This window comes from Arachis ipaensis, chromosome B5, assembly GCF_059453495.1.
Source record: "Arachis ipaensis isolate K30076 ecotype BB chromosome B5, ASM5945349v1, whole genome shotgun sequence".
NCBI lineage: Eukaryota > Viridiplantae > Streptophyta > Magnoliopsida > Fabales > Fabaceae > Arachis > Arachis ipaensis.
In genome coordinates, this window is record NC_142440.1 from 10,627,159 (window position 1) to 10,651,891 (window position 24,733).

General features: G+C 37.2%; 1 protein-coding gene and 1 pseudogene across 1 annotated transcript; one reads left to right on the forward strand and one right to left on the reverse strand.

Moving 5' to 3' along the window:
* Nucleotides 1-15,720: 15,720 nt before the first annotated feature.
* LOC148563360 (uncharacterized) lies at nucleotides 15,721-16,746 on the reverse strand (annotated as a pseudogene).
* A 508-nt stretch (nucleotides 16,747-17,254) lies between these two features.
* LOC107642858 (SIN-like family protein) lies at nucleotides 17,255-24,724 on the forward strand. The gene is made up of 13 exons (XM_016346351.3): nucleotides 17,255-17,763; nucleotides 17,855-17,923; nucleotides 18,017-18,124; nucleotides 18,380-18,448; nucleotides 19,010-19,174; nucleotides 19,858-19,905; nucleotides 20,336-20,442; nucleotides 20,533-20,586; nucleotides 20,770-20,821; nucleotides 21,467-22,104; nucleotides 23,246-23,440; nucleotides 23,631-23,748; nucleotides 24,289-24,724. Exons 1-13 carry the CDS (start codon nucleotides 17,368-17,370, stop codon nucleotides 24,358-24,360), a joined length of 2,091 nt encoding a protein of 696 aa, XP_016201837.1. The 5' UTR covers nucleotides 17,255-17,367; the 3' UTR covers nucleotides 24,361-24,724.
* Nucleotides 24,725-24,733: the final 9 nt, after the last annotated feature.

Consider the following 24,733-nt stretch of genomic DNA (forward strand, 5'->3'; position numbering starts at 1 on the left):
ATAATAGAGAATATATCATCCATCCTAGTACCTCATCAATTACATTGTTTGCCTTTTTTTCAAGTTCTGATGCAGTCCATGCAGTCAACCATGGCTCCGTTTCTCGACAGCGCTCTAGTGGCCCATGCCTTAGCCACTGAAAGTACAAGAGCTGGATGGAAAGATTGTACGATTTCTTAGTTCATCATTACCGCAAGTGGGCTAAATAACTAAATGAACAATTAAACTTACCATTAGGGCAAACATGCAGTCGCCACAGGTTTCAAGCTTCTTATTTTGGTGTGTTTCAATCGCCTTCCCTAGCCACTTGAATGTCTTCTGTGCCCAGTTAAATTTGCTTGGATCTAAGACATCCAAAATTGGAGGAATGTGCCATGGAGAAATTGTTTGTTGGCTGGTTGGACACAGGAACGTCTTTAAGACCACCAATATGAAGTACCTTCTAAAATTAATCCTATCCGCTTCTGTTTCCATAGGACAGGCATAAACAAAGTCTCACAGCTGAGTGGTTGTCTTCTTTTTAAATTGCTCTTTGATTTCCCGGTGAGCCAGATTTTTTTTTTCTATTTTCGGAATGTCAACCGCTACATTTCATATTGAAACAAGCAAATAGAATAAATTTAACCATACCTAAGAGCAAAACCCAAAGCAAAATATATGACAACAAATTCACAATTTAATATAAGGAGCTGACCATTGGAGGGTATCCCCAACGCCCTTCCTATTAACTCAGAACTAACTGGAATGTCGCCGACATCCACTATAAGTGTGTCTGTCTCCACATCATAAGCCCTGGCCAGTTGAATCATTATCGTCTGCTTGACTGCCCAGCGAGGAATCTGCTTCACAAAGCCAAACCCAATAGAATCAATCTCAGCTAGCTTCACATCGGCATTCATTTCTTGCAAGTGGGTTATCATCCCGTTGATGTAGCATGGAGAACATCGCGTCTCCACTAATTTCTGTTAAGCAACACAATACAAGTTATTAGAAATAAAAAAAATCAAACATTTGTTAACACAAAGTACTGCTTACCTTTTTTCCCATTAAAATGCTGCTCAGCAGGTGAAAATCAAAGCAGGTTCTTGCCTGTCAGGAAACATTCAACCATAAGTCTTGATACAAAACACACATTATCATTTGACTATAATTGAAAAAACAGCCAAAAAAAAAAAGAAATCACTGGCAGCCCAACAAAATATCCTGCGCAATTCAAGTAAACAACAAAGAGCCTGACATTGGTCATAACATGCTCCATATAAAATAACGAGTTAAAAAATTGGCATTCCGATTACAAAATGAACCCACCCAATTCCTGATAACAATTACTTATTATTATTAACACTGTAAAATATTAACAGAAAACAAATCCTTCATAACTGCTGTAGGTCAACTCAAAAACGTAAATTGTTTCACCTTCATTATATTAGTCTGCTCGCATTATTTAGCAAAATTTCAAAAGGAAACAAAAATTGTTTCTGTCTAACTATGTATTATTATCTAAATTTTAAAACGATTCTCTACAACATCCAAGATTGATAATTATGTATTCATACATACCTAGACATGATACATGATGCAACTATGGTTTTTACAACCAATCTTACTCATATCTACTAAAGCCACCGCTAAAAGCCATCTCATTTTTTGCATCAATCTTTTCGTAAAAATTGAACATCTTTAACTTATTGAAATTAAAGGTCAATCAAATGAACCAAGAAAGATATAAAGAAAAGAATGCTAAAATATCAAGTACAGGCTCCATCAAATTTCAAACATGTTTGCTTTAATCCAAAGATCCATGAACCACGTGCTATTACTATCTATGCTGTTAATTAAAAAAAACAAAATATTAAAATCACCATCATAACACCCACAGCCGTGTGCGGTAAGAGTACATAGGCAGTTTAAAAAAATTAAGTAAAACAAGGTCCTAGGAAGCATAGATGTTCACCAAAATAAGTCCTAATATTGCCAGCTTGCTAGGCTCCAATTATTTGCAATATCAGAAATTACTACCTAAATGATGTAGATCATGTCACATTTTTTCATCCATCATTTCTTACAAAATTGAACACCCGTAATTTATAGAAATTAACGATCAATCAAATGAACCAAAAACAGACAACGAAAACAATACTAAAATATCAAGAATGGCTCCAACAAATTTCAAACATGTTTGCCTTAATCCAAGGATCCATGAACTATCTGATATTACTATCCATGCTATAATTTAAAAAAGAAACATATCAAAATCAACAACATAACACCCCACAGTCGTGTGCAGTAAGAGTACATAGCAATTTAAAAAAAAATTAAATGTTAAACAAGGTCCTTGGAAGCTTAGCTATTAAATTTGAAGTTCTAATTACGTAAGTCACCAAAACAACACCTAATATTGATTGCGATGGTTATCAAATATGCTGATCAACATGTAAATAGAGTCTTTGCACGGTTAGACTAACGCCAATAGTACTTTCACTTATATCCATTCCAATCAAATAGATCAAATGCAAGTGGACATGTGAGGATTAAGTAAAATACACTTTTAGCTAATACTAGAATATTGTCAATAGATCCCAAATTATACTTACAATTTTTTCTTAAAATAAACCAACAGGATTCCAATTCAAGCCTATTTCTACTATATCAAATATTCATAATCAGAGTATTTAAAAGTTTATAAATTTTGACACCCTCTTAGGTTAGGTTTTGGAATGAAAAAAAAATTTTAACATTGTCAACCAACTTGCAAACACCTGGAAAAAATTTTCAACCATACATTAATGAATAAAATGAGAATCAAAATGTAATTAGAGTACATAGGCAGTAAGAGTACAAAGGCATAACACCCACAGTCGTGTGCAGTAAGAGTACATAAGCAGTTTTTAAAAAAATCAAGTTTAAAAAGGTCCTTGCAAGCGTAGCTACTTAAAATGTTGAACTTCTAAGTACCTAAATCACCAAAACAAGTCCTAATATAACCTGCTTTCGCAACATCAGAAAGTACTACCTAAATGATGTAGATCATGTCACATTTTTTCAATCCATCCTTTTTTACAAAATTGAACACCCGTTATTTATAGAAATTAACGGTCCATCACATGAACAATAAACAGACAAAGAAAACAATAATAAAATTTCAAGCCAGACTCCAACAAATTTCAAACATCTTTGCCTTAATCCAAGGAACCATGAACCATTTGATATTACTATTCATGCTAAAATTTAAAAAAAAATAAACATATCAAAATCAACAACATAACACCCCACAGTCGTGTGGAGTAAGAGTACATAGCCAGTTTAAAAAAAATTAAATGTTAAACAAGGTCCTTGTAAGCATAGCTATTAAAAATTGAAGTTCTAATTACGTAAGTCACCAAAATAAGTCATAATATTGATTGAGATGGTTATCAAATATGCTGATCAACATGTAAATATAGTCTTTGCACGGTTAGATTCAACACCAAAAGTACTTTTACTTATATCAATTCCAATCAAATGGATCAAATGCAAGTGGACATGTGAGGATGAAGTAAAATACACTTTTAGCTAAGACTAGAAAAATGTAAATTTATCCCAAATTATACTTACAATTTTTTCGTAAAATAAACTAACAGGATTCCAATTCAAGCCTATCTCTTCTTTATCAAACATTCATAATCAGAGTATTTAACAGTTTCTAAATTTTTACAGCCTCTTAGGTTAGGTTTTGGAATGAAAAAAAAATTTTAAACATCATCAACCAACTTGCAAACAACTGGGAATAATTTTCAACCATACGTTAATGAATAAATTGACCATCCGATCTAGATTCATTAAACAATTCACAAAGCAACATATTCATAGCACGTGCCTAAGACGAATTGCTGACTTACTAATAACCAGAGGCAAAACATAGCCAAATACAGTAACTCGTTAAAATACAAGACGCGGAAACCCGGATGCTCATAAATATGTACTTATGATTATTTCTTCCAACTACATTACGTTCACAAACAAATGGATAAGTCAAACAGACCCAGGAATTTCTGAAAGCAACAAAACCCTTATAAGCAGCCAGAACATAAAAGTTACTATGATCATCTAAACATTCAATATACAGTTATCGGTTTTCTGACCTTCAATCTGGGAAGAGAAACACACCCCACGGCTTCTCTTGTTGCACCCGGTAATGACTCCAACAATGCGAACATGCAACGGCAACAACCTAGGGAGACTGCGGTTAAAGGCCAACGCCGGTGGTTTCTGGGCGACTTCCACTCGACGGGGCCAGGGATTCTCCTCTGCTGCTGGTGGTCTTTGCAATGGAGGCGCTGGCGGATGCTCGGTACGGCGATTGGCAGGATGAACTACGGATAGCAGCAAAAAAGGAGCGGCTAATGGGGGAAGGTCCTCCTTCATCAATGTCATTCGAAATAGCGGTGAGGGAAGGCTAACGTTTTCTTTCCTGAAGGGTATTCGAAAGTTAGGGAAGGGGAAAGGTTTTGACTGTTGGGTCAAAGAAAGGGGGAGTGGATGGGATGATTACAATGGTATTAATTAAGATAATTAAAATTAGGATTTAAGAGAGGGGGTGTTTTTGAGTATACCTATGTTATGAATCTAATTGGGCTAATTATTATGGCCCGTTGTTCATATTGTTCATCAAAGTCATTGTCCCTCTAGCATCTCCCTTATCTTAATAATCCTCCCAAAAGTACTCCAAACACATGACATAAACTCCTACATCTCCATGGAAATATATAGGAGAAACAAAAGTAAAGTATACACAGTGGAGAAGTCTATACATGTAACTATATACATATCAAAAGTACAACAGACAACTCTCCGTCTTCGCTTGCCAAGAAAACTCCAGACGCCTAGCGAGGTGCCTCTCGACCTGCATCTGAAAATCATAAATATTCGTATGGAATGAGAACCGGAGGTTCTCAACATGGTAATGGTGCCAGCATACATAATATATAAGGTCTCGAGAAATCCAAAGGCGATCATAGAATTTCAACACTCAGATTTAAAACTTAAAGATTTAAAACGGGAAACCATAAGTAGGGTAGTCATCTAAGGTTCTTAGTCTTAACTAAGCTCTAGCTAAGTCTGTTAACATTCTTCACTTTCTTCCAAAATCCTCCAAAACTCCAGTAGAACCATATAGACAAACAAAAAAGACAAAGGCCAACACAAATAGAGTACAGTTATTGTAGGTAGCAAGTATGACAAATAGCATGTTGATTCACAAAGGCAAACCCAAATAATGCACAAGCAAACAAAATAAGCATATGCATATGATGTATACTTGCCCTATGGCTGATGAGTCTCATCTGTCAGTTATCAAGCCAGTCCGACATGTCCGGTAGCTAACCCTGGACAGTCCCTCATGCGCGCATCCCCAAGAGTCTATGCATAACTTGTTCTCAATCATAAATATATCAAATTCAGCTAATTGGGAGAATTTTTGGAGAGTTAAAGTGTCAGGCCACATCTTGCAACATAGGATCAATAAAATATTGAGTCTCAACCTGGAGCAAGTGGTGGCAAGCCACTGCATCTACCCAGAAAAACTCGTATCTCAGATAATAAGAAGTGCATAAGCCAAATTATCATTCATATTCATTCATTCAATATCATTATGGCCAATATTCATCAATTATATAACATTTCGCAATTCTCAATCATAATTCATCATATCTCAAACTTTCTTCACTTCCAAGTTACCACCCCTTCATAGTCCAATTCCCTTCACTATTATTACAACTCAATTCTAGGGTCTTAGAGAATAAAAATAGAGATTTAGAGGTTCAAAATCATGTTTCAAATCACAAAACTCAAGTTGCTGAAAAACAGGGTCCGCATATGCATGCATGGTCTTGCGTACCCGGGGGGTACAGTTTTCCTTACTCGCGTACGCGACCCCTGCTCGCGTATGCGAGCCCCCTGACCCGAATTGATTGCTCGCGTCACATGCGAGTGTCTGCATACGCGACCCCTTAAATTCACATCCTTGCGTACGCATGCACCCTCTCGCATACGCAGGACATCAAACCTGAATGGAATGTCCGCTTGCGTGTGTGCTCGCGTACGCGAGTTCTGCAGAATGGCTAGAAATTTGTTAAGTGCTGCAGAATCCACCTTTACACACCAAACTTTTGACGCGCATAACTTGTTTGTTAGTAATTATTTTTAGTCCGTTCTTCGAATGACGTAAACTTCACAAACCCAGTTTTCATTTAAGACAAGTTTGGAAAAGTTTTGGAGTCTGAAAGCCAAGTTATGACCCATCAGTTTGGTCAAAAATCAAGTTTTTCTCAAAAAACCACAAACCTCTATTTTTACCAAATTTTCTAACTCCAAACTAATATTCCAAGTTTATAAACAACACTAATACAAGCTAAACTCTATCTCAACCCTTCTCATTTATTCTATCATCCAACAATACACAAATTCATCAATTTCAACCCCAGAAATTCATAATCAACAAAATCTCATACTCAATCATCAAGTAGCATCATTATTCATTCAAATAATCATTTCATCAATCATATACCACAAGAATCAACCATCAATCCATTTTCAACCCATTTCAATATTTTTCATCAATTCTACTAAACATTTAACATAATCATACATTCCAACCTATCCTATGGTCATCTAGCCTAAGTTTTCACAAAATATTATATATTACATATGAGAAACCAAAACTATACATTGGCCGATTTCTCTTAAAATCCAAAGACACCTCAAGGTCACCGTTCCTCAATATCCATACTTAATTCTTGAAAATTAGGGAGAAGAGAGGTTGAGATAAAAAAAAATGAGATTTTCTTACCAAATTAATTACTGTACTTTGTATAGTTTGACGCAATAGACGTGTGGCTGCAAACGGTGCGGCGATCGGAGCTCGGAATTGAAAGTTATATGAGATTTGGTGGAGGGCTAGGGTTGGTTCTCAAGTTCTTCTCCCTCTCAAAGTTTCCAACGTGTATTGTTGTGATGAGGGAAGAAGATGAGCTGATGCTCATATGGGTTAGTGAATTGGTTGGGCTTTGGATCCGGTTTGAATTCGGTTCGACCGGTCCGGTCTAATTTTGGGCCAAAATTTTTAAAATTAATGTCAAAATTTATGTTTTAATTTATTCAACCTCATTAAACTATAAAATTCTATTTTTTAATTTCTTTGATTAATAATTAACTTATTGACTAATTATTCGTTAATTACGCGGGGCTTACAGTAAGATTGAATTTTAAGAAAGTTTTTAACCCTCGGATAAGGGTAGAGTCTAAACCTTACCTGCCCATTGCCAGTCCTAGCAGCAACCTATTGGGCAGAAGTAAAACCTTAAATGGAACTCAGATCCACAACAGATTAGTTTTTAACCTATCGAGATGAGAAATACTATGGAAAACAAAAAAAATTATGTTATTTTGATTTTTGAATTTTAACGTTACCACTTAAATATTTTGAACTTGAGCTAAGCAAAAATTCAAACAAAAATAGGAGGATAGTCCCCAATTTTTCTTTCAAAACTAAAAACAAATTGATTTCATATTTTCGTATATATATATATATATATATTAAATTATCATTTCTACCTATAAAAATTCAAAACGCTGAAAAATTTACCCATAAAAAAATAAAATTGACTTTATACTCAAGAAAGATGGGCTTTTACAAACAAAATTATCCGAACCCTAAAAAATTAAATAGAATTCTCAAATTACCCTTTAATATAACCTAAGTTTAACTTCTAGTTTCATTCTACAATACCACTCTCCCAATCTCAAATCTTACCACTACTCTCATCCTTAACTACCACCATCACCATCACCACCACCACCGTCTCTACTGCTCTCAAACCGGCCCCAAAGCACTAATTTCTTCCTAATCCACTTCACCGAGAAGCATTATTGGAACATCTCCGACTGCATCCTCCCTACCTCCTCTCACTCCATAGTCGTCAAATCAAGCAGCATAATCAAGATCGTCGAGCATAGCACGTTCAGCGAGAACAACGACTTTAGTCCACCAACCATCGGCACCATCGCGTGACCTCCATCAGCCATGACGAGCCAACATTGCAAAGCGCGAGGACGCAGTATCTGACAAGGATCGGATTTTGTGGCTTTGCAGGAAGATTGGAGGAGAATTTCATCCATTGGTGGTTGTTGTCGCCAGAGAAATAGAGGGTGGCGACTTTGGTCATAACCATCATCGATGGTTTCAACGTTTGGTTCTATGATTGTACCCTTCAAATTCTTTATTTCTTCTCTCGTTTTCTTTTACCCATTTCCAATTTAACGCCAAAACCATAATCAAGCTCTGATCTTTTGAAGCTTTGGAGGAGAAGAAAAACTGTAGTGTGTTTTAGGTTAATAGTTCACTTTGCCATTTGAAATTTATGGAATGGATATTTGTGCTGAATTTGAAGGATGAAATAGAAGGGGAGGAGGTGATGGAATTGGAGTTTCGGAAGGGGAGGAAGGTGAGGGGAAAGGGGAGCATGCGGTTAAGGTCAGGATCGAAGAGGTAGAGGGAGAAGGAAGGGTGGTGATGGTGATGGTGATGGCGACAGTGATGGTGGTAGTTGAGAAGGAAAATGATGGTAGAGTTTGGAATTAGAGTAGGGGCGTAAAGTAAAATTAAAAGTTATAGTTAAGTTATATTAAAGGGTAATTTAAAAATTTTATTTAATTTTTTAAGGTTCGTATAATTTTGTTTGCAAAAACTCATCTTTCATTTTTTAATAGGTATAAAGTTAATTTTATTTTTTTAATAAATTTATCAACATTTTAATTTTTTATGAATAAAAATAATAGTTTACTCTATCTCTCTCTTTTTTTTTACGAGGATGGGGGGTCAAAGACCCCAAACAAGAAGAAGCAAAAACAGCAAAACAAAACTAGGAGCCCCTAGGACGCATACAGCCAAAGCAATCTAAATCTAAGGCCAAAGTTATATCAGGAGGGGGCACATCATAAACATGGAGGCCAAGGGGAAGAGTCTGTCCTTTTTTTGCAAGGATGTCTGTGACATAATTCGCTTCTCGCATAATGTGGGTCCATTCAGAGATAGTCAGACGTTGAGCTTGAGTGTTAATATCTGCGAGGAGTGATGCACATGGGTGTCTTATAGCGCAACCACTCTTCACGAGTTCCAAAACTGATGTAGAATTCGTTTCAACAATGATTTGGTGGAAGTTCTTTGCCACTGCAATTTGAAGGCCACGCACAACCCCCAAATTTCAGCTTGCATTATGGAGCAACTACCCAAATTGTAAGAGAAACCAGCAATATATCTCCCCAAGTGATCTCTAGAAACTCCCCCACATGCTGCATTATTCTGATTTTCATAAAAAGAGCCATCAACATTGAGTTTAATAACATCTTCTGTAGAAGAAAACCAGCGGATGAGGTTGTTGTGGGCTGGATTGGTGTGCTTCGTTTTCCACTGGTTCTCTATAACTCTAAGGTATTTCTCATGTCTCGCTTTAATATTGATTAAAGCCAAGGTAGAAGGAATCAACTTATTCTCAAACACCTAACTGTTTCGGCAGAACCACAGGTGGGAAGTCGCGTAACCAAACATATTTGACCAGTTTGTTTCTTTTGATATATTACTTAAAAGCCAGTTCGAAAGATCAGAGCCGAAGAATGAAGGCAGTTGACCTGAAGGAAGGAGATTGCACCAGATGCTCTTGGCGAAGAAGCAGTCACGAAGGACATGTAAAGTGGATTCTTCATTGCTGCTACACCTGGGGCAGCGATCATCACTTGTCATGTGTCGTCTCTTCCTTGCTGCATTAGTAAGGATTGCGTCATGGGCCACTAACCATAGGAACATGCGGATGCGTTCTGGGCCTTTCCACTTCCAACCATGGCTGAAGATGTTGTTGGGTTGACCGGTGGTGTTTTGAATATCTTGATAAGCCGATTTAGGTTTGAAAGACCCATTTGAGGTGAGCGCCCAAGCGATTTGATCTTTCTCCTTCCAAGGGGATGGTGGGGCCAATGCATTGATCTTTTTGACAATATCGTCTGGGAGCCATTCCTTAATCCTCTCGATGTCCCAATCCCCTGAAATAGACAGAAAATCCGTGAGGGAGCTATTATAATTAATAGTATCAATACTTACCTGATGAACATGCTTATCCAGGCTCCCTAAATTAGGCACCCAATTATGTTTCTAGAAATTGATTTTCGAGCCATCCCCAATCTGCCAAATGGTGTTTTTTTTTTTTAAATTTTCCCAGTTTTCGTAAACTCCTTTCCACAGATTTGAGTTACTCCATTTTCGCTCTACTCTCGGGATAATGTCTTCACCTCCTCCATATTTGGATCGTAGAACTCTAGCCCAAAGAGCATCTTTCTTCTCAATGAGGCCCCAACCCACTTTCATAATGAAGGCTCGATTTAGAGTACGAGCATGACGAATGCCCAATCCACCATTATTTTTATGCTCGCCAACTTTTCTCCAACTCAAGCGATGAATCTTTTTTTATTGAGCGATTTCTCCCCATAGAAAATTTCTGCATTTACGGTCAATAGCATTACAAGTAGTAGAGGGAAGTAAGGCAGTTTGCATAGTGTATGATGGAATAGAAGAAATGATAGATTTCACCAGGGTGTTTCTTCCTGCCAAGGAGAGGGATGAAGCCTTCCAAGAGTTGAGTCTCGTGTTGAGTTTGCTAATGATATCATCAAAAGTACTACCAGACACCTTATTGTGATGGAGAGGAACTCCAAGATATTTTCCCAAGTTGTCCGTTCTGGCGAAGCCAAAGGCATCACTGATCTCTTCTCTGATGGGCCCCCAACATTGCTAGAAAAGAAGATACGAGTTTTTTCCTGGCTAATTGTTTGCCCAGAGCTCTCACAGAAGGCATTAAGACATCTATTTATAACACTAGCCTGGTCCATATTAGCCTCAGCAAAAATAATCAAGTCGTCTACAAAGCATATGTGAGATAGTGCCGGACCCCGTCTCTTGATGTGAATCGGCTTCCAAAAACCGTGATTGACCGCACAGTTAATAAGCTGAGATAGGCGTTCAATGCAAAAGATAAAAATATAAGGAGATATTAGGTCCCCTTGTCGAATACCCCTTGTTGGTTTAAACTCCTCCAATTCTTCACCATTCCAAAGAACTCGCATTCTTGCGGAGGAGATATAGGAGATAATAAGTTCAATAGTATTGGAAGGAAGCCCAATGTCCTTTAAAGTATCCTCCACAAAATACCATTTGAGCTTATCATACGCCTTTTCGAGGTCAATCTTGATCGACATCCATCCCTGCCTCCCTTTTTTATTTCTCATGGAGTGGATTACTTCCTGTGTAATGATAATGTTATCTAAACTTTGTCTTCCTGGCACAAAGCTGTATTGGGTGGGACTAACCAGCTTCTCCATGATTCTTCTCATACGACTAGCCAGAATTTTAGTAAAAATCTTGTACGAAACATTACATAGGCTTATGGGCCTCATTTGTTTGAGGTTAGACACAAAATCTACCTTTGGTATAAGAGTGATGAGGGTTTCATTCAGCTCACTGATGTGCTTGGGATTGTGGAAGACAGTTTGGATCAACCTACAGAGGTCAGGTCTGACTTTATCCCAATACTATTGGTAAAAAACAGCTTGTATGCCATCTCTACCCGGCGCTTTTAGGCTCCCAATGCCAAATAAAGTATCCTTAATCTCCTGGTGCATCACTTCACCACCCAAGATATTAAGCTCAGTAATGTTAAGAGTCGGAAATTCATTTTGAAGCACATAAGCTCCTTAATCTCCAAATCGTTTTTCTTAGTAACCCAAGTACCATCATCATTTTGTAAGGCAAGAACTCTGTTTCTTCTTCTTCGAATCATCGTACACCCATGGAAGAACTTGGTATTATGATCGCCAAATTCGATCTAATTACTCCGAGATTTTTGGAACCACAACAATTCCTCCTGGGCAAGCACTTCTTCATATTCTTTGCATAGCCAAAATTGCAGATCCTTTAGGTAGTGGTTGACTCCATTAGAAAGGAAATTTGCAATGCCTTGAAGTCGAAAGAGAATTCTTTTTTTTCTTTTGAAAATATTTCCCAAAACTGAATTGTTCCAATCCTTGAGAGCTCTCTGAAAATTGTGAACACTGTTTGACCAAGAACTTTCAAACTTCCAACAGTTTTTAACCATGCCATCAAATTCTGGGTGGTGCAGCCAAGCTGCAAGGAAGCAAAATGATCTTTTCCTTCCATTACCCATACTGTTTTGAGATAATTGAAGGCAGAGGGGGGGGGCATGATCCGATTTTATCATAGGCAAATGTTTAATGTAGGCCTCAGGGAATTGGATTTGCCAATCTAAATTCTCCAAAGCACGGTCCAGCCTGATCACTAAGTTATCCCTTTTCCAGGTAAAAGGCCAGCCCACAAACCCCAAATCAATCAACCCACAATCAGAAACAAAATTCTGAAAGTCAGAGCAAGCGCCAGAGTCATTCCTAACAGCACCTCCGCGTCTTTCATGGTCATGTAAAGTAGCATTAAAATCACCAATTAAGCACCAGAGAGCATGATTGTTCCACAAAAGCTTTCTGTTTACTTCTTGGGGACTACCATAAATTGCTGTGAGTAACCAAGTGGTAGAATTATTACAAGAGACCAAAAGATGAATGAATTGTCTATTATGGCTAAGGATGTCAACCTTCCAAATACTTGAATCCCAAAGAGCCCATATACCGCCGGAGTGGCCACTTGCTTCCTCCACAAAGCAACCATCAAATCCTAATTTATTTCTAACATCTTTCCCCCGATCCCCACTTAAATGAGTTTCAAATAAGAGAAGAAAATTAGCATCAAATTCACGCCTTAAATCTCTAATAAGATAAGAAAAGGATTTAGCACCAGCACCTCTACAATTCCAGTTAATAATATTCATAAGGAAGACATAACAAAAGTAGGTTATGAAAAACCTGGAAATCATCTTTGGGAATTCGCCTTTTGCTTCAAGCCAATCCGATCCCGGGATAAGCTCCCCTCTTTATGTTTGACTGTTGGTAAAATAATCACCTGCCCATCAGCTGGTTTGCTCGGCTAGCTAATCGTTAGGGGTGTTTGCGGTGTGGTTTGGTTTGGTTTTTTAGAGAAAAGTCATCCGATCCAATCGTTTAATTAAACTGTGGTTTGGTTTGGTTCAGTTTTTTTATCGAGACCATCCGAACCAAACCAAACCATTAAAATCGGTTTGGTTTGGTTCGATTTTTTTGGGTTTTTTGAATCAATTAAAAAAAAATACTACCATACTATTTCACAAAGTCACAACATTGAAATCCACAAATCCAAATACACAATAGCTAACAAAGTCTTGATCTAATAAAATTTAACGACAAAAGGAATTCAAATAATCAATTATTGAGTCAGAAAGAAAATAATTATAAGATGAACTGGTGTGGTACCTAATTTTTGGAGGTTTAGAGTCATATATACACAATATATAATTCGTGTTAGGAAATATTATATAAGCCCCACCCCTCTCCCTTTGAAAGTTAACGATATACACTCTATTTTCTCCTTTTCTTCCTGAATACAATGATATCCAAGAAAATTTAATTAGCAACCTATGAGTCAAGTGTATCTCTAATATATAACTGTATTTAAAGCTTCAAAATAGAGATCTTTATTTAATTGTAAAACAAACTAATTAAATAAGAATTTTATCACAGTTGACTGGTTGAGTGAGGTGCCTTTTCGTTGGAGCAGAAAAAACATATGGTCTAGAATTGATGCATAGAGAGAAATCCACTGAACCAGTGAACCACCAATCAGAAGCAATTTCCCTGAAGAATGAATAAGAAATAAAACAATGAACACTGAACTAGCAATAAAACAACATCCAGCAACAATGAAATCAATGAATCAATAACAAGTAAAATAATAAAACAATGAATTTTCCTAAACAATGAAAAACAAATAAAACAATAAACTGAACCAGCAATAAAAAAACAACCAGCAACAATGAAATCAATGAAGCAATAACAAGTAAAACAATAAAACAAATTACTTAATTCATGTATTATTGTTGCAATATCTTTGAAACTAGATCAGGATGGATGGATGTTCTGTTATGCTCAATAGCTGTCTAATCTATATCAAGTACTTATTTGTTCTTATAATTATGCATTATGAGTTTGGATCAAAGAACTCCTAAATCACAGTATTATTACTTTTAACAACTACCATATGCAAAAAATGGAAAAGCTTTCTATGTTAATTGTTAAGGACATCCTTTGAGCTTGAACATTGAATAATGAACAACAGAACAACAATCAGAAGCAATTTTAGTAAATTAACAACAAATATATTATACAATGAATAATAATACACTGAACAATGAACATAGAACAGAAATTATTCAAACAGAAGCAGAAATTCAAACAAAATAAAATTATTAACAATTACCAGAAATTCAAACAAAAATACACTGAACATAGAACAGAAATTATTCAAACAAAAGCATAAATTCAAACAAAATTACACTGAAAAAAGAACAGAAATTATTCAAATAAAAGCATAAATTCAAACAAAATAAAATTATTAACAACTACCAGAAATTTAAATGAAAATTCACTGAATATGAAACAGAAATAATTCAAATTAATACCTGATTTGGATGAGTTGGATCCTCCATATCTGGTGTTCGGTGTTGGGAGGTGCTGGGAGGGGCTGGTCCAACGCTGCTGGGAGGCTGGTTTGATGCTGCTGGGAGGCGTTACTGCGAGGCGCGGCTGGGAGGCGTTGCTGTGAGGCATGGCTGGGAGGCGTTGCTGCGAGGCGCTGGTTCGCGGGACTGGGAGGTGCTAGTTCGCGGGACTGGGAGGTGCTAGTTCGCGGGACTGGGAGTGGGAGGGGCTGGGAGGCGGGGCTAGGAGGCGCTGCTGGGAGGGGCTGGGAGGGGTTGTGGTAATGGGGTTTCTTGGCTGCGCTAGGTTAGGAGAATAGGAGTTACTGAGTTAGTAAGTTAGGTCATGTTAGTTTATCTGATGGGTTGGGGGGTGGGAATGGTTTTTTTATGGTTTTTAGTTGACCGATTCGGTTCGGTTAGGATTTTCAGTATCAAAATCGAAAACCGAACCGAACCGCATAAAAAACAACAAAATATAATTTTTTAGTTTTTTCGATTTTTGGTTTATTCGGTTTTCAATTTTTCGGTTCGGTTGGTCGATTTTGTTCGATCCGGTTCGGTTTTGAACACCCTTACGAGTAATCGTGGTTTACTTCATCATAACGCCACCAGATGTGGAACTTTCGGTCATTCTGCGCTTGGGGAGATCAGTTCTTACAAGGTTCCGATCAATGGACTTTCCGGGCTCCTTCATTGCTAGATATGCCTCCGTTTGCTCTTGCTGAAGGCGACGCATGCTCTCAAGCATCACTAATTGTCTAATTCCATAGCTTCTACTTCTGGGTTCCTGCACTTTGACCTCTGCGGAGAGGGTAATAGCATCATCGTGAATAGCTACCTGTTTTTCCTGATTCTAGACTTTAGGAGGAATAGACTTCTCATTCCTTGTAACTCCTATTTTGGCATTTGGGCCACTCTTGTGACTAGCTTGCTTTTTTGAAGCATTAACGTTAAGGAATTTTTTTCTCAAGGCTTGTCCTTTGTCTAACCCACCTTAGGCCTTAACAAATAAAAGCCCATTATTCTTTAGTCCATTTTCCTTTTCCCCATTTGGGTTTTAATGAGATAAATTCCATTCCTCGTAAAGGGCATTAAAGCATGACCCCCCTTCCAAATAAATGGCTTCCTGATTAGTCTCCCTTTCTATATTAGAATTGGAATCATAATCATAATGAGCTCCTTTCTTTTTAGGAAAAAAAATATCTTTTTTCCTTCTAATTGGCCTTTTAATTAGCATTCATGGGCCAAAATCCAGAGAGTCTTTAACATTAGGCTCCTGTGCATTAATTCCTGGATTATTATTTCGCTTTTGGTCTTCCTCACCGTCAACAGTAGCTCCTTCCCCGGTCGTCTCACCGCCACCTAGGTTTGCCGATTGTGACGGCATTTGTCCTCTAAGATTTTCGTAGTAAGAGTCAAGTCGATGCCCATATTTTCCACAAGAGAAGCAGATTTGATGCAACCCTTCATACTCAATATTTAGTTCACTACCCAACACAGAGATTCGAGGCACCAATTTTTTAGCCAGATCAATTTTAACACATATTCTAGCGAATTTTCCTCTTAAATGTATAGAAGTCGTACGATCGATTTTGAGCATATGACCAATGGCTGATCCCACCCTCCACATGAAGCGTTGATTATAAAGCTCAATGGACAAGTTAGGTATGCGAATCCAAACAGCAATCTTTCGAATAATATCTTCTGATGTGAGGAAGAAGGGTCTCCATCTCTGGACGACGAGGTAGTGACCCGCAATCATCCATGGTCCTTCCATAAGCGCATGAGAGTAGTCCTCATCATCTGAAAAGTGAATAAGATAATAGTCACGGTCCATATCAATAACATTGATAGTACCATTTCTTACCCAGTTCCTTTTTAGACGTTATTCCATGAAGGCTAGACCAACCCTTTTGCCCAGCAATTTCACAATATGAACATTTTTCTAGGGCTTGCACCAATCCTCAAATTCTTCCTTTGAGACGGAAATAACTGGGCATGGGTCAAATTTCTTGGCATTTTTCTGTTGATCATTATTTTTTTGATACCATCGATCCTCTGGGTTATGATCGTCTTCCGTCATATCATCATCCAGATCAATGTCTGGGATACCTTCAAGTCTCGGCTCGGATATAGTCAATAACGAATCTTTATAGGTGACCTTTTTCACTATATGTTCTGTAGCTGCCACCCCGTCCGAGATGCCCATCGACTCTCTCGGTTGGTTTAGATCAACTTTATCGCGAATTTTGACCTTTTTCGTACTTCGTTCAATCAAATCTTCCTCCTGAGAAGAAACCTTAGCAAAGCAATCCATAATTGAGAAGAAACCTTAGCAAAGCAATCCATAATAAAGACTAGCGAGCTTTACTCTATCTCTCTATATATATCAAATAACGTATAGGAAACTTTTAGTAAAAATATATCATTTGATTTTAAAGAAATTACCACAAGATGGAAAAAAAAAAAAAAAAAAGGAAGAAGCATGGTTAGAGAAATTTTTTGAAAACAAACAGAGGAACAAACGAGCCGGGCTTGAGCATTAGTTATGGGCCGGAAACGTAACTAATTACTCTTAGAAATTAGTTTTGGTTCGTGTTCGTGATGCCTTGGGGATTTTGTTTTGGAAGAAGCAACCGCCAAACCTCAATGCAGCACTGAGAAAGCAGTGTGAGTGATACAGACTACACAGATAGTTGAAAAAATGGACATAGACGAGGTCGAAGCCACGGGCAAACTCCCTTCTCGAGTCACCAAATTCGCGCCAAAATCCTCCAAGCCTAAAACCAAACCTAAACCCCCATCCGAACCTCACCTACAACCTAAACCTGAACCCCAACCACCACCCCCCTTCAAACCAGAGCCACAGGAATTCGCAGCCAAGAAGGAAGATGTTGACGAAATTGTCGCACCACCAACTCACACGAAGCCCGAGCCCAACCACACCGCCAATACCGAGCTGGCACCCAAGTCCGAGGCCCAAGATGAAACGGACCAAGTCGATTCCATGTCCCTGGATCTTCCGGAAGAAACCGCCGAGGACACCGTCGTTCGCGAATTCGACGTCTTCTTTGGTCCTTCTGTCGATGCTGCCACTCAGGTATGTTTACACATGCTTACGCGAATTCGTTTACGCGTGCGGTTGCTCCTTAGGAGTCTGATGTGTATATTTTCTTCGCTGCTTTTGTTAGTTATACGTTTTGCAATATCCGTTGAGACCGCGCTGGCGGCCATATGAGCTAGAGGAACGATGCGAAGAGGTGCGGTTCTTTTTTCTTCTTGTTTGGTCCTTGTGTTAAATGAAGAATCGAGCTAGGTATTGTCATTGTGTTTTTTTTGCTTATGATTGGTAGGTAAGGTTGAATCCTAAGAGTTCAAACATGGAGATTGATTTATCTGTTGATTTGGACTCAAGTAATATTGACACTGAGACTGCTAGCAGATTCAACTTCACTAAGCAGGTTTGTTCATTAGTTGAAGTTCGCTTCTTTCTTTCTTTTATTTTATTTTTTTCAACAAGCATTCAACTGGAGCTCCAACTTGCTTGTATTTTGAATGCAAGAGTTGACTTGGGTTTTGATGTAGCAATAAAATCGTCCTTTTTTTTTAATTGTAATGAGAAAGGTTCATGATCTCTTGTTGAATACTGAGTAATTTAGAACATGATTCCAAGATATGGTACAATACATTTATTTATTTAGTTATTCTTCTTTCAGACTTTAGCAACTAAGTGGAATCCATCTTCTGCAAACTGCTATGCTGTTGGACTTCTCAAGGGTGATAAGGTATTATGTCTCACATTCTGTTCTGTGATGTCAGTCTAACTTAGATTCAGGGTGGTATATTACTCGATCAGTTAGATATACTGTTACGTATGCCGATACTAAGTGGAAGATTGTTTTAATATAGTTGAACATATGATACTTTCTTCTATTAAAATAGGCAGATGGATTTTCCGCTGGAAATACTCCTGATGATGACTTTCTTATTTACAAGAAATTATTCTTGTGTTACTTAATAGATAGATATTGCAGCAAGGATTGGGTTACATGGTATGTTCGAATTAGGTGTGGAAGTGGAAAATTAGTAAGATCAGATGCACAAATAAGATATCATGTTTAACATAATTAGTTTTCTGTTTTAGATTGTTACATGAGTTACCTTGCAAGCTTGTTATATTCCCCCTTTCTAGTTATTGCTTATGCTGATTATATGAATAGCATAAAAAATATTCCACAGTTCAGTCCTATTATGTGTCTAATAGGTTGAGGATTTTGTAAATGCATAGTTGGTTTTTAAATTTGTAGGAAATTTGTAAATTTGTGTGTTCTCATTCTGGTTTGCAGTTCCAACTGCATCCAGTTAATGCAGTTGTGCAGCTTCGACCAGCATTTCATCACCTACATTCTGGTGGTTCAAAAAGAAAGAACCAGGTCTCCACTGGGGAAAATGCCACTGTCAAAATTGAGGGGTCAATTGAAGAAAAATCTGCTGCTGCACCAAAAAAGCAGGTAAGATGTATTCATCATGGATGTAATTTATTACAGCAATCTAGTGATGACTGCACAAGTACAAGGATAAGGAATTATAATTTTTACAGATGATTCAAATTTCTTGACACTTCTTGAAATAATTGTGTATGTACTTATTATAAATGATTAACTGGTGAATGAGTTGTATCAAACTTTTTGTTGCTTTAAGAAATTTGAACCTGAATGGTATGCGAGTTTCATAAATCCTTGAGATTATTGTTATATATAGATATAAATATATAGATGAATGTAACAGTTAGCATTATCTTGTTGGCTCCATTTGTGCCAAGTGTACTCTAAGATCAAAATAGTTAGGGAGAATGATAGGGTAACACATTGTGGAAAAATTGATAGAGGATCACCTTAAATAATTTGGTTATGTGAGAAGTCTTGGTAGGGTAATTCAATAATGAGGGGCAATAAGAGACCAAGAAAAACAATGGAGAAACCACTATAAGGTCTAGGTTTAAATGGCTTGTTTACTGATATACTTGTGATAAGACAATGGTATCATTTGATGCATTTAGCTTAACTACTTTGTGGGTTGTTATATTTGGTATCTTTATTAGAGGGTTTTTGCTCTTCATTTTATCTTCTCTTTTATTTCTCTCTCTCTTCTCTAAGTCTCCAACTTGCTAATCCATTTGTTTTCTTTCCTACAGAATAAGCAGACGGAGTTATCACTTGGGCAACAGAGTGATGACGATGAGGTATAACGCTTGAACTTTTTATGAAACCATAAATGGCTTGCCTGTAGATATGATCTGTTGCATAAACACGAGAAATCCTCACATGTGTTTTACCTATATTAGGTATAATATGCTTAAGATACAGCTACCTCATGATTTTCTCATCTGATTCGAGATTTTGGAAATCATATGGTTATTCAGTCTTATTTCTTCTGGAACATATATTATGTAGTTTCAATATGCTGAAGAATATACTGAATGGACTTAGTATTATTCTCCAATATGCATAGCTATCCAAGTGGTGGTGGTTAAATCAATGGATAATGACTGAGTGGCAGTTTTTTATTAGATGACAATGAAATGAAATTTTGCATTGTCAATTTGTCAGTGTATTCCGGTTAAACCATTTTTCTACTTACCACTTAGTCATTTTCTCTATTATCCTGTGCAGGGCTGGGTTGCTCTCAAGTACCATAGCTGCAAGAGTGATATCTCCTCTCGATATTTAGATAAAATGATGATGCACGAAAGTCATCCCATTAAATTTACAATGGATGTGTAAGAATATGTCCCTTTATACTTTTTGTATGCTTTCCCTTATTTGAAGATGTTCATTTGTTAAGTTTGTAAATTTCTGAATGTTTCTAGTGATGACTATGTAACTGCACTATGTCCTGGAGTGAACAACATCTCTTCTAAAAGGTACCGTCGTCCTTTAATATAAACTTAATTGATTTAGTTCTGATTACCATTTTGCCAACTACCTTTTTTTCTCGCATATCATCTCTTTTTGGTTTAATGTTTTGATTTGATTTACTTGATTGCACTGTTGCAAGTTGCTTATGATTTTAACTATCCAAGTATCATCTGTTCTTGTTATTTCAGGCATCTTTTATCATTGCCCGTGGAAGAACGTCTTAAGAAATTGCTTGTTGAGGTTTGTAGCACCTGTATTTGTGGTGTTTTTCTTTTTTGTTATTTAGAATGGGGCAGTCAAAGCCAAAAGCATGCTTACTTTTAAATTTTAGAAGTGTCTATTGTTGGATTTTGCTGTTACATATTCTCTATCTATCATTGACATCTACCGTTTTTTATGTGGCTGTGTGAACGTAATTCGTACCTAGTGAAAACATCTAGAGTTCCTCATTTATAAGGAAGTGCTTATCTAGTTATTTGGGTGGTGTACACAACCGAACTGAAATTTTATATTATATCAATGTTTTATGATAGAGGTGCATGCATGTAGACAGAATGTTAATGCAGTAATGCAATATCAATAAGATCTTCTAATTGTTCTTCTTCTTCTCTCTCTCTCTCTCTCTCACTCTCTCTTTTTTTTTTTTTTTGGTTGGGGTTGGGGGGGGGGGGGGGGGAAGAGAAGAATGAATGCATGCTTTATATCAAATTTAGTTTAAGAAAAAAAGACTTATATTCTACTATACTAATAATCTTATACATCACCTGTTATTATTATTATTATTATTATTATTATTATTATTATTATTATTATTATTATGCAAATTAAAAATCCTTTTCTCTATGCCCCTTTTTATTGCATCTCTAACAGAGCTCCTTATTGTAGGACCCTCCATTTCGCCGATTCAGTGCTATTAAGCATTTTGCTCGCGAGTACTCGGATGAGGAACTTGCGGAATTCCTGCACAAGCACGCAATATTAATCCAGGGGTTCTGGACTGCTAAAAGTAAATTGCTTTCTCATAAGGATGATTCTGGTATTGGAGAATTAGCTAGAGACTTCGTCATACTATTGTTTAGCAAGAGTTTGAGAGTTCAGGCTTCAGATCTGAATCTGGGAGGCAAAGTTGGTAATGCTTTAAAAGAATGGCTGAATAAATTTGGTTTGGAAGGATGTGATCCACTTAAATCTGGCGGAACTCTTTATTGGAAGTTCCCAGAGGTTCCTGATGATTCATTTAAAAAACGTCATCCAAATATTGCGGAAAGACAAGAGGAAATGTTGAAAAATTTGGAAGCAAAACTATCTGATTTTGGAAGGCGTGTTATTGTTGCAAAGCGGAAGTTTGATAAAGATGGTGTAGCAAGCCAACACGTCAAGAGTGAGCTTGTCAAATCAGCAAAGTCTGAGCAGGTAACTAGTTTGAGCGGAGCGTCTTGTGGGAGGATGACCATGTCAAATGCAACCAGACAAGCACTGCTAGTTGCCATCACAAAACTTCTACAGACTCACAGAGTCTGCAGGTATTTTTTTTTTTTCTTTTTCTTTTTGAGATTTCAATCCTTTCTTGATCACTAAGGGGGTATTTGGTAAGTGGTAACCACCAATATCCAGTTAAGCAGGTACAATGTAGCCTAGTTCTTTTTTTAGTTGTCCGGTAGCTCCACAAATAAATCATACTAGTTTTTATTTAAACTAATTTCAGCCTAACATTATTATTTATTTATGGGTAAAGTATATTTTTTGTCCCTAAAGTTTGGCAAAAGTTTTAAAACTACCTCTAAGTTTTATTTTGCTTCAATTTTGTCCCAACAGTTTTCGATTTGCACCAAATATACTCGACAGCTAAATTTTCAAGAAAAAATTAAGATCACCATATTTCAAAGCCAATTTTAAGTTGGTTTTATTTCAAAGCCAATTTTTTGCTGTACTATATTTTACCTGCTTTATGCTATATTTTCACCAACCGCACGCTGCTGACCACCGTGCCACTGATCACCATTGCTTGTTATTGGTGACCACCATCTACCCCGACAACAACCAGTGCCACTGACAACCACAGCTCGTCATTGGCAACCAATCCTACCTCGGCAACCACCATTTCCACCATGCAAAGACTTCTCTTTCTCCTGCTACCACAACCTACCCCCAATCACCACTGCCTCAATACTGACAATCACCAGTACCACCTTTCATAGCCGGAAACCATTGCCTCTAGTAATTTTGAATTAAATTTGATGTGAAACCAAATGCCTATTAAAAAATCTAGTTCATTTTTGGCCGGACTGGAGTAACCATTTCTATTTTGTACCCAATTATCTAGGTTTTTGAGGTTGCCAAATACCCCTCATGAGAGTCATTTTTGGAAGAATGAATAGTGGTAGTTTACAATAATATGCAAAAGGCTCGAGGTTGAATTAACCTAGGCTTCAAGTAACCTAGTGAGAAAGTTCTGTAAATCTGGAGCGAAAGAGTCTTTAATCTTTAAGTCTAGTTTATGGCATTCATTGAGAGAGAGAGAGAGAGAGAGAGAAAAGGGGGGGGGGGATGGGGATTTTTTTTTAATAGTCGTGTCTTAAAGAGAAGTGACCTCTGCAGAAGTTAAGTAGCTATGTTTTTGTTTGGTTGACTCTTGATTTATGCTGCTTCTGTTTGTGTTGGCAGCCTCCAAATGATGCGTCAAAGATTACGTGAAATGGCAATCTCCACAAGTCTTCTTTCAAAGACAGAATCAAAAGTTGCTAGTGATGCAATGGTTGGTTTTGAGGGTCCACAAGAAGAGCTGAAGGCTGTCGTAAGCGAAGTTGCATATGATATCCACGGTTCTTATGTTCTGAAAGTACAGGATGACCCATTTAGGTTGGTTCTCTAATCTCTATCTCTCTAGTCTCTCTCCGCTCCTCTTCCAAAAGAGATAAAAGAGGGGGAGAAAAAGCACATGAGGAAAAAGGAAATGATTGTTTTTGTTCCCCACGAAACCAAAAATATAATAATAAAATAGTGCTTTCCATTTGCTAAATGATAGTTGGGACTGTATTGGTTCTTGCAGAGATGTTGTAATCACATTGCTTCGTGGAAAATCTGATGGCAAGTTGAAGAAGGCTGAAATATGTGCAGCTGCAACAGCAACACTTAATAGAGAAGTCACAAGCAATGAATATACCAGGGTAAGATTCTGAATGAAGTTATCAACTTGACCTCTTTTTCAGATCTCTCTGTAATATATTATTGTTGTCTTGAATTATACAGTGTTATATTTTATGCAGTTCTATACCCACGATTCTCCCATCCTTTATCAAAATTAAAAGAAAACATAATGCAACTTAGTTTCAATCTGGATCGTTATGTGGAACTTGGATAAAAAATGTTTATTAGAATAAAAACAAAGAGAGATAAATTGTCCAAAGGATAGAATCAAAGAGACAAGCAAAAGAAATTGCTGCAAAAGATGTGCAGTCTATATATATACAAACTGGAACGGTGCTTAATGATCCGCACGTAAAACGACTTTTTTCTTATTATTATAAGATAATCAACTTCGAAAAAGGCCGAAAATCTCCTCTTTTTATTATTGTCGCTTTTGGCGAAAATCACATGCAACTTGCACTTAAAATTGTTAGGAGTATTTCTTTTAAAAATTTATTACAGAAACACACACTTCACATTTTATTAACCGTTCTATTGCTTGATTTCTCTTACAATTTCAGGTCATGAGTGAGCTGTGTGTCTCAAAAGGTTCTTATTGGCATTTGAAAAGCGGTGATGGAAGTATGCAATGAGCTGTAGGTTCTACTGAGTAGGTTGACCAAATATTTTATTGATTTCGTCCTGCTACCTTCATCTTCATGTATGTACCTTCTTTTTTCTTTTGGTGTTGGGACGGGCGAAAGATTCGTTTGGTTGAACATAAGCGATTAAACGCTGCTTCTTTTTGCTCGGAAAAAAAAAAAGATATAGTTCTTGGTTACACACAAATACATGCCTGTATCTTTAACGCTACTGACGTCGACCAACCATGAACCACGTCACCGTTTTGCATTCCTTCACTGTAGTTCATTTTGAACAAATGTATTTATTTTTAAGAAACATGGACACGTCGGTGGTGCATTCAATGCTGCGTAATACATCTGGGGGTCAACGATATCTGGATAT